This window comes from Chaetura pelagica, unplaced genomic scaffold (genome assembly GCF_000747805.2).
Source record: "Chaetura pelagica isolate M959 unplaced genomic scaffold, ChaPel_1.0 scaffold453, whole genome shotgun sequence".
Lineage (NCBI taxonomy): Eukaryota > Metazoa > Chordata > Aves > Apodiformes > Apodidae > Chaetura > Chaetura pelagica.
Genome location: NW_009952879.1, coordinates 1,267,968 through 1,281,674, shown reverse-complemented (window position 1 = coordinate 1,281,674; position 13,707 = coordinate 1,267,968). Strand labels below are relative to the sequence as shown.

The 13,707-nt window shown below is 47.4% G+C and overlaps 1 protein-coding gene across 1 annotated transcript in view; it reads right to left on the bottom strand.

Moving 5' to 3' along the window:
* Positions 1-13,503, bottom strand: part of IGDCC4 (immunoglobulin superfamily, DCC subclass, member 4) — a 54,157-nt gene extending 40,654 nt beyond the window's left edge. Inside the window, exons 1-3 of the mRNA XM_009995323.1 lie at positions 13,470-13,503; positions 12,734-13,063; positions 4,024-4,165 (exon numbers count right to left, since the gene is read on the bottom strand). Of these exons, the coding sequence (XP_009993625.1) occupies positions 4,024-4,165; positions 12,734-13,063; positions 13,470-13,503 (506 nt within the window). The remainder of the gene's footprint in view (positions 1-4,023; positions 4,166-12,733; positions 13,064-13,469) is intronic.
* Between the last annotated feature and the right edge of the window lie 204 nt (positions 13,504-13,707).

Genomic DNA, 13,707 nt, shown 5'->3' with positions numbered 1-13,707 from the left:
CTGTTTCCGAGATAAACATCCCTGCTGTGAGTCTAGCATCTATCCTGTACCTCAGTTGCTGTAGTCTGAGCTCACCACTTCTTGGCCTCTTCACAGCTGATGAAAAAAGAGAAGAGCAAACAGCCCTTCTCCAGTGACCATACTGTCGCTACTGGAACACTCCTACAGCCCCTGACTCATGGACACAGACTTGCTGAAGCTTCCCCCACATTCAAGGGCAACTGCCCCACATCCCTAAAGCCAAGCTCCCACTACTTACAGAGATACCTTTCTCAGGATCAAGCTCCACAGACTTCAGAGGAGGTGGTACCCAGAAAGCCCTCATCAGGATGCCTTATCAGGACACAGGAGAAAGAAGACAAATATTTGCATCCTCTCAGCTCTGCGGAGGAGAAGCCTCCCACTGCGATAATATTTATTTTTGTCGTGCATCTGCTATTTGAGTCTGTAATTAATATCAACATATTTCAAACACTAGGGAAGGCATCTCCCAGCCACAAAAAGACACTCCAGTTACGTATTGCAGATTCACTGAGGCTGGGAAGGACCTCTGAAAATTGTTCATGGTCTTTCCCCTCTCAAAGCAGGGTCTGGTTGCTCAAGACCATGTCTGTGGTCACGCTCAGCCAACGCGCTCAGCTTCTCTTGAAGGCAGAAAACGAACCACTGTGTTTCTAAATAGAGTAGGAGCTGGAGGCAAGGGGGGGCAAGGAGACATGTAGCTGATCCTTTTGGCAAGGCCAGCTGTAAAGAGATTTCCTGAATGTTGTACATCCTTTTGGGAAAGCATAGCAGAGGCTAGTGTTGCTCTCCCAGGGAAGCAAGGTGAGAAGAAAGGCAGAGGACTCTAGGAAGCCTGTGAGGGCACTTTGCTCCATTCCCAGGCTCTCTGCAAGGAAGCTAAGTTTGTCTGATGATTCAGAGCAACGGTTGGTGCTAGCTTTTCTCCCATACAAAGGGCAGATCTTTCTGTCTGCTCCTCTTCACTATGGATTAATCAGAATACAAAAGCCAAGGGCCAGACAGACAAAGGCCCTGCGAGGAATAGAAATGCTAGAACCTCAGCAGTCTCCAGAGTTTTGCCAAACACATAAAGCGCCAGGATCTCCCAGGAGACTGCCTTGAAGGCCGGCAGGGGGGAAGGCAAGCCCCCACTTGCAGCCTGTAGCTCAGACCAGGACACGACAACCATAGGCACAGAAGGCAGCACAAACATGTAGCTGTTCCCTCTGCTCCTCCCCCTGCAGACTGCTACACTATAGCAGGGGTGGTGGAGAGAGAGCACAGAGGGGCCGACAGCTCCCCACCTCCTCAGTGATAATTACAAGGGCAGTGCTAGAGAACAGAAATCAAGCACCATTGCCCTGTGTCCAAACCAACAGCTCAGCACACCTCGTGGTGCGTAGAGCAGAAAATATTCCAGCATTAACAGTCCAAATCCTTTGCTTACTTTCTCCTCAGTGAACTGCTGGCACATCCTTCCTCACAGCCTTTGAAGGTATACAAAATAGACTGAAGCACCACTCCTCAGGACAAGTTAAGACCCTGCAGCTTTGTTGCAAACTCAAACTCTGCAAGCCCTTTTGCTTGCAGCTCGAGAGCCCTGTACCTGACCAGGAGCCATATCAAGGCACTCCTGACACGTGACACAAGTGAACTCGTCCCTTAGATAAAACCCTCCCTTAGCCAAAATGTGGAAAAAGGTCCTGCGATTGCAGACCATGTGATCACTAGGGTGTGTGTTTATGTGCAAACCTCCAAAGGCCTCCAGTTCTTAGCAAGTATTCGTCTTGGCTCTAGAGAACACAAACAGCAATTTGGATCCTGGCGTGAAACCAGTCAGCACCTAAACCAGAGATGAGGTTATGCCAAGAGATGTAGCACACACTCCAAAGCAACTGCAACCTAGAGAAAACCTGCAAGCTACCACTCAGCAGCTGCTGCAGATTTAAGACTACGATTTTTAAAAGTAATTAAGAGCCAAAATTGCAAAACACTTTTGTGCCTCACTCATGTATGGAAGTTAGATTTTGTCCTCCACTTCAGCAAGGCAGGAAAGGTTCTCTGAAACCATCAGTAAGCATTTCTCCACCCCTGGGTTGTCTAAGTATTTTTTAAGCTCAGCCTTCCGCACCTTCAAGGTGGCATCATGCTACACCCAAGGGCAAAGAAAAAGGGTTAAAAAACACAACAGAAGTATCAGCTTGCATGACTATTCTATTCCTCTCCAAATAAATCATAAACACTGATGTAGCAGCATTATCTCAAGGGTTGGATCTATAGCCCCAGAGCCTGGTTTTGTACATACACCTAATCTGGCTATTCTGGAATATGAAATCATCCTCCTGACGCCTACATACCCAAATGATTGCATTTTCACAGGCTCATCAGAAGCGTGCACAGGAGGGAGCCCACAGTAATCAGAGGCTGGCCTGAGATCTGGTCCTTAGGCATGATGGGGTAAGGATAACAGAGAGTTCTGGTTGGCAGCCAACGTTTCCTGGAATTCACTTAATTCCTTCGAAAGCCGGTTATATTAAATCCAACAACAACAACTAGACAACAACAAAAAAGCAAATCCTTCTGAAAAAGCATATTAGCTAAAACATGATTTAAAAAGCAAGATCTGCAGCCAGAGATTACAGTCTGGCTTTTACAAGGAAAACAATTTCCAGGCTGCCAGTGCTGAAAGCAATCCCTGAGCAAGTAATTTCACAACATCCATTGAACTATCCCATTAAAAAGCCATTGCCCTATCTGTGGCACACTTCCCTCTGCAATGCCTTCTTTTTTGTTTGTTTTTTTTTTCTTTCTTTTTAATTAATTCTTTTTCTTCTCATTACAAAGCAACAGACTCCTATAAGCCTTTAGATACCAGACTCAAGGATATAAGTGGTTATTCTTACAGAAATGGTCACTGCTGTAAAACTATTCCTAAACTTCACCCCACCCCTCTTTCCTTCCTCTCCTGCCTCTCGGCTTAACTTGCCTGGGGAAACAGCTCCTTCTGCAGCACAGAAAATGACTTTTTAAGACTTAAAGGACCATGCACAGATTCCCTGCAGAAGTGACAACTACAAACCAACTAACAGCCAGCTAATGGTTTATTGTCTTTTCATGCCTGTGCCTGACTTTCATTAAGGAAAAGGTGTCATGCTGCACAACTCTTATCTTTTCCCTAGAAAAAAGACAATTCAGGGTCTTTTACTAAATGACCTCTAAACATGGGAATGAAGAAAATGGGAAGACCTCCCAGGTTACTGAGCACACAGTGCTCTAGAAGAATCATTAACCCCAAGACTAATCTGTGCAGGAAAACAGTGAAAAAAACAGCTATCTCTAAAACCACAACCAAAATGAAAGAACAAACACATCAGAGTTCAGTGGCTACACCCAGTACATCCAGAACAGTTCCCACAGTCAGCTGGAAAAATATTCCTCATGCCAGGCCCCCAAAGACTTCTACCTCACTTAACTTCACCCAAGAGGACAAGCCACAGGCAGCCCACACCACAGCCTGCTGTGCCCTGTTCCACAGACATTCAGCAAACTGTGCTGAGATTGTGCATCTTTGCACACAGACCTCCCAGGCCACTGGAGAAATGAGGCTTCAGCCTCAATTTCTTTGTTTATCAGCCAATTTCCAGCCAATTTCATTTCCTTGAAACTGTCTTTTATAGAGCTAGAACTTGGTCCATCATGGCAAAGGTTCCAGAACAAGAGATGAGTAATAATAAAAGCTTTTGCTCTTGTGCTTTTTTTCCATTTTATTTCCATGTTTTATGGACCTGTTTGCATGGGCCCCTTGAACACCTCCTCTTACATCCCTTAATTATCAGGTCCAAACATCTATCTCTGGTCTATCACTTCTCTCTTGTGTTGATAGATGATCAAATACTATCTCTCTCTGATATATACCTCTCTCCTCATTCTACCTTTTTATGAAGGATTTCCACATCCTAAATGATCAGCTTTTGCTTTGCTTTTTTTCTAGCTGACCCAGAAGAGTAGCCAGGGAGTCACCTGGGTTCTGCTGGAACAGCTTCATGGTCCTTCTCCCATGTGATGATAGGGGAGGGTAGTCCTTCAATCCGACACTCAAACCGGGCCATCCCATTTTCTTCCACAGTCTGTGACTCTGGCTGTTGGAAAAAGCGTGATAATGCTGGGGAAAGAAGGAAGAGTAAGTTAGTAACTCAAGTGTTTCTGCTAAAAAATGCAAACCTGCTATGCTGCATGCATTAAGAGTTATCTCTCTTAAAGACAGCCCGAAATGGATTCCTCACTTTTCCATGCCCTACAGACCCTCAGCAGTTCTAACAACAGTCACTGAAAAGTTTCAACGTGCAAAGTTTCTTCTTGCTTCATTTTCTCCTTTAAGGCAACAGTGTGAGAGAAAAGACAGACAATTGGTTTCAACAGCTGTGTTCTAAATTGCTTGCCTGTTCACTTGCTCCATTTGGGTAGGACATGTAGAATAAGAAAAAGAAGAGGGGAAATGCCACAACCCTGAAAGACAGAGAGTTTCCCCTTGCCTTGCAGCACTCCCACAGCCACAGGAAACTAGAACAAGTCAAGAGTCAAGAACAAAGCTAGAAATCAAGTCACTTACACAAAACAACTGCCCACAGGCTGGCAGTGCTGGAGAATAGGGTGAGAGGCCTTAATATCTTCTTTCTCCATAGCTAACAGCTTTGCCTGCAGAACCAACTTTATCCTACTTAAGCAGATGAGATGCAGCCAGGGGGATACAGCCACAACCACCTTGCTAGGAGAAGGAGGACAGATTTCACACATGCTAGGACAGTCATTTGCTCTCCACAGCCCTGTCTTATGCTTCTCTCTATACTAGAGAGGCTGAACTTGCTTCAGAGACAAAGCACTGAAGTTGGTGATTGCTCTTGGACAGAACTCTTCCCATTCCTCACATGCAGCTGCCTGATCTTCCTCCCTTTCCAGCACACAGCAAAACCCTGCTGATTCCAACGAGCAGAAACCCTCCCCTGGGGCTGCCAGCATCTGTCCCATCAATAGCATAACTTGAAGGCATCTCAGTCACACAGGGGAGTTTTGAATAAGCATGCAGGCTCCTTGATGGGGGCAGAAAGCTCGTATTCTCCACCAGAAGAACTGGCTCCTGCTTTCAGTAAGTCTCCTTTAAAGCCTTTGCTGTTAAACCCACCCTGCCGTACAAATTCATCCAGCAACACTCTAACACAACTGCCAGAAATCCTGAATGTGGCACAAGAAACATAAATTTCAGCCAGAAAACAGGCTTGACTGCTGGGCCAAGCACAGCACTGTGCTTATAAGGACCCCAAGTAACCTTCTGCTCCTTCAACACAATTGTGTGTTTGTCCCACCACTGCTTCCCAAGAACATCCATTACTGCTTTGGATTTTATAGCTGAAGTTTTCTTTGCATTGCACACAAGCACACATGCACACACATACACTTTATTGCAGTGTTAGCTTGAGAAACTACACAGAGTTTTGAAAATTAAATGCTTTTACATGACCCATTTTAACCTTATCATATTCTCAGCTGTCATTAGTAGGGTTTTTTTACATTTAAATAGTTATCAGATGTTTAAAGCAACTCTTTGCTCTCTGCAGCAGCTACAGACTGAATTCTCCCACCAGCTGTCTGCCAAGTCTAGTTTTTCAGTTCAATACAAATGGCCATGAAAAATCTTTTCCTGGAAAAATTTGAAAAATTAATACGCAAGGCTCCAGTTCAGTCAACTGCTTTAGTATTTTCAACTAACACACTGCAGAGCACTTTACCTGAGTAACTTCTACCAATTGCAAGTTCTTTCAAGGTCCCATTAATAAAACTCGCTGAATACGATAGGTTAAAAGAAAATCCATCAAATGCACATTCAGGATGGCACCATCAAAACAACCTTCTCCTGGCAGCAGGTATCCTTAATGCTCTTTTCTGTTATTCTCTTTTCATCCTACAACTGTAAATGAGAATACTTTGGCAGGCTGGAAGGGTCATTTACCCAGAAAGGTTACAAAGGGAGGCAAAAATTCTTCTAAAAAGATGAACTGTGTAGGTATCTCTGTTCCGTCCACATCACATCAGGTCACCTGTCTCTCTTCGGTTCATTATTAAGTGGTATCATATAAACTGACATGATGATATCCCAAAGTTTAAAGCAGCTTTAGACCAGTCTCCAGAGACCAGAGAACCTAAGAAGCACAAGGTGGGCACAAACAGCAATGCCACTGTGACCAACAGTGGTGGAAAGGCTTCACAAATCCCAGCAGGCAGCTCCCCACTCTCTTTGCTCTCCCTCATGGCTGCACACATCTGTTTTGTACAGTTGGGGAGGAGATGCAGGATGTTTAGCAAGCCAGGCTTACCTCTACACATTTTGGCATGAAGTGCAACAGGGTACAAAAGGTGACAGTGCCTCCTGGGCTCCCAGTGTCTTGCCTGGGTTACCCAGACAACAACTTGTCTCAAAGCAAGGGGTTATTCCTCCTCATCACCTGCCAGACTTGTGTCTGCAAGCTTGAAATTCCTTGCTGAGAATCAGATCCTGCCCTTCACCTCCACCCAGCCCCATCTGCCTGCTGTGCTGGGCTCCAGAACGGCTCTTCAAAAGCAAAGAGCCAAGAAATGCACCCGTGACAGATTTCTCATTAGGATGTGGAGGAGCGTGACTAAACAGCGACCCTGATTAGGGAGCGCAGCGTCCCTCCCGCTCTGAGCAGCACACAGGAACAGCCAGGCTTCCCAAGCAGAGTCCTGGCTTCCCAGCAGAACCAGCCAGCTCAGTCATCTTCCTTTTACAGGATCAAGATGGGGATAGTGGGAATCACTGAGGACAGATTGAAAAAAATCCTGTCTGCAAGCTCTGAAAGAAGCAGCCTGCAGCCCCCCCAGTGAAGGAGAGGACAGAGAGCATGAACAGCGATCTTATGGGCACAGAAAGAAACACCAAAACAACCTAAGAATGATGAAGAGGTTTCTTTGATGCAGAACCAAACAAGCACCCTGGATCTCAGCACCAACGAGACTCAGGCAGAGACAGACTTGCTGGCCAGGCTCATCACTGCTCCACATATACCCTTTGCAATCAGCTTGGGGCCAAGATCACAGCATGCTGCAACTCCTTGTGTTCCTCCTCTCTCATCGCAAGGGGTACCAGGGTGGAAGGAGGCCAAACATGTCCAGCACCTACAGTGTGACCCAGCCTAGGCTAAGAGCTGTGCTGCAAACAGCTGGTGCTGGGAGAAAGAAGAGAAACAGCCAGAGCAAGGTAAACTTGCTGCAGAAGGAGAGGGTGGGAAAGCAGGTCCCGCTACTCTGACACTGCACAGCCGTATGTGCAGGTCACGAAGAGCACAAGACAGGCTCCAACATACTGCTCACCCTAGGGCCAAAGGGATCCTTAGGAAAGGCTGTTCTCCCAGAAACATGTTCTGATGGAAGAGGTGACTGCAGAAGTGCTGCAAAGTGAGAGGTTTTCATGCAGTGAGGCAGGGAAAGAAGAGTTTATGAGTAAAAGGGAAAAAAAAAGGGAGTAAAAAGTCAGCAGATATAGACTCAACATTATTTTCAACTCCTCATCTAGGCTTTAGCTTACAAAGCCATCACAAGTCACAAAACACCTCCCAGCCCTGTTGCACTGATTACCCTGCACACCTTAATAGAACTCACTAAAAATTACCCGCTGCAGGTGAGAAGGTGAAGCGCATTACAGCAAATTACCCCCAGCAGCATGCCAAAGCACCAGGCTCTGCACCTCCAGGAACAGAGCATGCAGCTCCCTCCCTGCTGACATGTTAAACCCAGCTGGAGCTGAGCGGTGCGTGCCAAGGCTTTTAGCCCTGAGCCCAGGGGTGACTGCAGGATGGTGAAACACAGCACCCTCCTCCTCTCCCAGCAGCCTGATCCATGCAGGAGGCCTGTGAGCTTGGAAAGACTGCCAGCCAGCAACACTACACCCCAGGCAGAAAATGCAGTCTATGCAAGGAATTCAGCCTTCTGAAACGGGCTGGCTGCTCTCCCCCACAGCGCTTTGTCCCCTGAATCCCCGTGTGCTCGCCCCTTTTCTGTCCTTCACAATTATGAGTAGGTATTTCTAAAATGGGGGCAACTCTGGCTCCCACTGAAAACACATGCATTGCCTAGACAACGTGTCTCTGAAGAGCTCACCTTGAACCAGGCTGGGGGTGGAACAGAAGCACCCACACAAGTCATGGAAGCGATTTGCCACGGCCTGAAGGCGCGGCTGAGGCAGAGCCAGAACATGGCCTGGTCTGCAGGGCCATATGTGCTGCCCAGCTGACCCGTGCGGGGCTTGGTCCTGTCTCTCCACAGATGACACTTTCTCAACTACTTGAAACAGCATCTGAAAGTCACATTTGTAGATGGTCCAGAGCCTGTGCATTCATCTGCTGGAGGTTCTCCTGCCCAGCCTGGCTCTGCCTACAGTCACAGGCCCTCACTCACCTGTGCAGCTAATCCACCAAATAAACAGCATAAAATAAATCCTTAAGAGTAAATCCCAGTCTGCCTTTCCTTAAAGCCCAGACACACCATGGAGGAGAGCTGCTCTCCTTGTGGCAAGTGGATCATGAGAGCCATGTGTGTTGATCTCTGCTCTGGCCTGTCCCTCCACAGGACACCAGCCCCCTCCTGCGCTCACTGCCGGCAGCCAGGCAACACAGGCCCCTTCCCTCCAGGCACAGCAAACGCCTTCCTCTGACACCCACAATTACTGTTATTTTCTAGAACCTCCTTCGCACAAAATGTTTAAGCTAAATTTGCAGCTTTAACAAATCTTGACAAATGCAGTTATTAACAGGTAGAAAGCTACACCTTCTCACAACTAAAATAACATCCCTGGTATTTCTACGTGGGAGCACACAGGGCTTGGAGAAAGCAGCAAAGCTGCTTCCTCAGCCTGAGCAGCCGTTCACTTCATGGCCTGTTCACCCCCAGGAGCTGTCACAGACTTAATCCTCTTCATCTGCCACCACCACACCCCTGCCACAAGGTGTGGATGGCCAACCACAAACAGAGCCCCAGCCCAGGGAAGGAAGCACTCTGTGGGACCCAAGCATGAGCTGATGGCAGGGATATCCCACCTGCGGAACAGGTTTTCTTCTGCTGCCCCAAACTGATCAGCAGTGCCCAGGGCAATCAGCACACAGAATAACTCCATCTACACATAAACAGCCTTGGATAGACTACGTTATTGAGCAGCAGGCTTTTAAAGAAAACGTCTTTACAACCCTCATGTGCACCAGCTGAATGTTAATGTAGCAAGTGCTTCTGCCCAACCCACAAAACAAATCGAAGGGAGAGATGCATTTCATTAATCAATTCCCTCGCTGCTCTCCATTCAGAAATGCATATGTTATGTCAGGTGCGTGTCTGTGCCACAGAGGCAGCACTTTTCCTGTGCTGATGGTAATAAAAGGAGACATATGAGTATGAACAAGGAGAGAGTTCACCTGAAATTCCCTGTTTCTGCGAGAAACCCAGAATGAGATGGAGAGACACATCATCTATGTACACTCCTCTGGAAAAATCCAGGGGCAGGGAAAGGCAATTTAAGACAGACTAGTTTTCAGATATCTCCACTGTTCTCACCAAACAATAAACCCAGGTCTGTAAAAGAGGCACAAACCATTGCCACCAGGTAAGAGGCACGGCTCAGACTTCAACACAAGTCAGCCCTAAAAGGGAACATATCCTGATTCAGGGTGGCTGGAATTAGGGCAGGAGCAGTGAAATAAATCCTGGATTAATGATGCCTTTTCTACTCCAGTTCTTCCACCTCCTCAGACAAAATCTGCATGCAGGATCCTTGACTCCCTCTTCACAGCCCTCAGAGGTTCCTTCACTTGATGGAATACTGGAAGCTGCTTTTTATCTGGTACTACAAATCACTGCAGGGAGGAAACGGGAGGGATGGGTGACCAGCAATCCGTGGGTGCTGCACGCTGAACATTTTCTGAGCAGAAAAGGAGGACATGTTGCAAAGGTCAAAGATTTTCTTTCCCCTGATCTGGGCAAAAGCTTTACCTGCCATCAGGAGTTCTGGTTTCTAAAGCAGTGATCACAGACTGAAACACAAGCTTGCCCAAACCTAGACCACCCTTTTGGGGGTACCAGAGGTTAAATACATCAGTGTCAAGTGCAAGTCAGAACATCCACTGTGCATCTTCATCTACAACAGCTCTGAGCAAGTGCAAAAGCGCCTCAGCCCTGATGGTGTGCTGAGCAGCTGTGTTCATCAACATGTACATAAGTCACTGTACTCGAGAGAAGTGTTACTGTGTTTGCATTATTTTCTAACCTCACTTGTTTGGTAGGTCAAGAAATCGTTTACTGGTAGTCACACACTTAAAATAGCTCCAGGAGCCATTCCTGAATACAAAGGAATTTTACTCTTGAACACTGCACAAAGATTCAGCAGTTCAGATCTTGGAGTGTTCTCAGAGACTGAAAGGAAATAAAGCCTCAAGAGCCTTTTCTCTCATGTCTTCCATTATAAAGAGATTTCCACCTAACTAGACAACCTGGACACCAAGTGGAACTGCAGACTCTTTCTCATGTAGACAGCCTTCTGTTCCAGCCTCTCATTGCTCTTCATGGTCTGGAGTTTGCCCTGGATTTGCACCATGCTGACATGGGGTAAATTCTGCCTGCAGGAACATCTGAGCAAAGCCAGTGGAACCTACTGAATTCACCAGCTACTGAGGAGCTACAGATGCTGGGCTCTGCCCTTCTCTCACCACTCCTTGCTCAGCATCCAACTCCCCAAGTCCCTTCTACACTCCTCCCCAAGTTGTGCTGAGTGTTCACCAGAGAACCCAGAAGAGATCAGCTGTGGCCTAGAGGGACCTAACCTGATGTGCATGGCCAAATCCAATACATGACACAGAGAGCACATTCCCAGTGCTGCCATCCTCTTTCTTCAGGGCTATGACCTCCTCCCTGAAGCTTTCCAGTTGAACTTGCTCTCAGGTCCTTTCAAAACAGCTTTTCCAAGTCCTTTCAAGAACAGACCACCCTGTCACAGCAGGGTAGGCTGGAAAAGTGTTTAATTGACTCCTGATTTGCACTTGGCCTAGCTCTTTAGGCCCAGCACCAAGAACTGGGATTGCAGGAGAGGTACCTTCAGATTGTCAAAAGTGTTAGAAAAGGTTGCCCTGCCTGCCCATTTCTGCTCAAACTCCCCCTTCTGCAGCTCTGACACTGCCAACACCACTCAAATGCACCATTAGAAACTCAAGAACAAGAACAGCCCAGTAACCTGCATCAGAAAGGAGAGGCAGCCAGAGGAGACAGGAGCTCTGTGTTGCCCAGCCATGGGAGCCAGGAGCTCTGTCTTACCCAGCCATGGGAGCCTGGCAAGGTTTGTGGGACACACAAAGAGATGATGGCAGAAGGCTGCCTGGGAGCACTAGTCCAATGCCACGCTCTAGTTTGGTCTCTGTGGGAAGGGAGGATCTCACTACAGGCATTTCAGACCATGCCATGCACAAAGACTTCCTTATTCAGAAGCCCTGAGTACGCTGCTCTCTCCTGCTGCATAATTTGTTGGAAAGCACATCCTTCCATGCTGGGACATGTTCACTGGCACCAAAGCATTGCAAAACCATTTTGGCTTACCTGCTTCCTTCCCACACCTGACATCAGCAGCACTATGCTTTTGGGAACTGATATTCAGTGCATCTGTCCCTGCTAGAACCCTAGTACCTCCCTCAGCCCCACCAGGCATACAGAGAGCCCTGACCTCCTGCTCACTGCACTCACCAGCCTGGACTCTCATCAGAGAAGTCACTTTGCTAACGATTAAGCTCCTGCTCTTCTGCTACTCCCCCCCTGCTACAGGCAGAGCTAAGCTTTCCCAAACAAAAGCCACCAGAAGGGGAGACATCCAACATTCTGTCCATCAGGACCTCACAGTGCAGAAAATGAAAGATCCCAAGGCCTCCCTTGACGCATCAGTTCCCAGCTATGTTCACAGCCTTTATCATTTTCACAAAGCCATATTCAGACACACTAAAGCTGTCAAAGTCACCAGAAGTCACAAATGAGGAGAGCAATACGTGCCCCTAGAAGTCTATCATGATCTAAGCAAGCTACTGAGAGCAAGGACAAAGGGAAACTTGGACCACCTGAATGCAACCTGGCTTGTTTCCAGTACTTTATGCCCCTCAAGCGCCCACCCACATCCACCTGACTGCCTTATAGAGATTAACTCTTTTTATCAGTATACCCACACTCTTCACTCAGGGCAGATCTTCATCTGGACAAAGTTACAGTCCACCCACTTCACACAGTGCTCACAGATTTAGGGCAGTGCTGCCTCTCTACATCACTGAGGCAACAAGCTCATCACAGCCTTGGCCAGGAGAGCCAGAGCTGACATAGACAAGCCACTTCCCCAGGCAGAGGGTGCTGCACTCAGGGCTGTGAAGTGTTAAGTTCTTTGCAAAAGCAACTACTGGCTTTTGCAGAGTGACAAGGGTCCTGTTTTTGATTCATGATTAACAGCACTTACCTGGGTGAGTTTCACAGGGTGTTAAACAGAAAGACACCACTGCTTATTTTGGACTATCCCAAATCCCATCAACACATCATCAATAGAATTTCACTTCATAGACACTGTATCTCAAACACTCTGAGAGGCAGATGGTCTGTATAAACACAAGGAGGGAAAAAAAAGAAAAACAAAAACCAACCACCCAACACTTACTTGAAAATCTGACTGCAGCCATTTGACTGGTGACAGTCCCCAGGGAGCTGTGAGACACACAGGAGTAATTACCCTCAGCATCAGCCTTCTCAGGATATTTACTGTCCTTTGCTGCAGCCTGGGATGAGATGAAGAGTGATCCATTTGGAAGCACATGGAGATATTCCTGCTCCACTAATGGAAACCCATTCTTCTTCCATGTGATATTGGTCACCTGTTCAACAGGAGCCAGGTTACAGTCCAAAACCACAGCTTGGTTGGGCTCCAGTATCACCTTTGCAGGACCAGCACTACAGCTCAGCTCCAGAGAATCCCCTTCCAACAGCCTCCCTGCAAAGAAAAGACAGCATTGCAGTAAGGTTTGCTCTGCTTGGTTGATCACATGCCAGTTTTGCACAGTGAAGGAAGAACAGCTCTCCATGAGTGAATTGAGATAGGTGAAATTTAGTTCTGTTAGCTGACCAGCACCTCCTGTGACACTTGTCCACGTACATTCTCCATCACACACACCGAGGACTGCAAGCACAACCTGCACTATCCCTGCCACCCACCATAGTGTCCAGCAGCCACACCTTCTATCCACACTTACTCTTTCCATGCTGGATTGAAGCAGAGAACACCTGGAAGAAATGACAGCAATATCAGGCACAGAAGATGCAGCAAGGGCCCCAACCTCTCCTTCACCTGCCATGGCTGCCCAGGAGAAGTGTCAGCTGCCCTTAACCTGCCTGCATACCACAGCCTCCTTTGAGGCTGATGAACTCCCACATGACAGCTAAGCACAAGCAAAGATGTTCACGCTCCGCTTGATACCCAATGCAAATGAGCACAACTTGGTTGAAGCAGTGCTATCTGCATAGTGGCAACATGGACAAGATAAAGCCCCAAGATCCTGAGGATCTCCTTCAGAGGAGTGGCAGGACAGATTACAACAAGGGAAACTGGCAGTAAGAGCTAGAACTCAGCTGGGAACC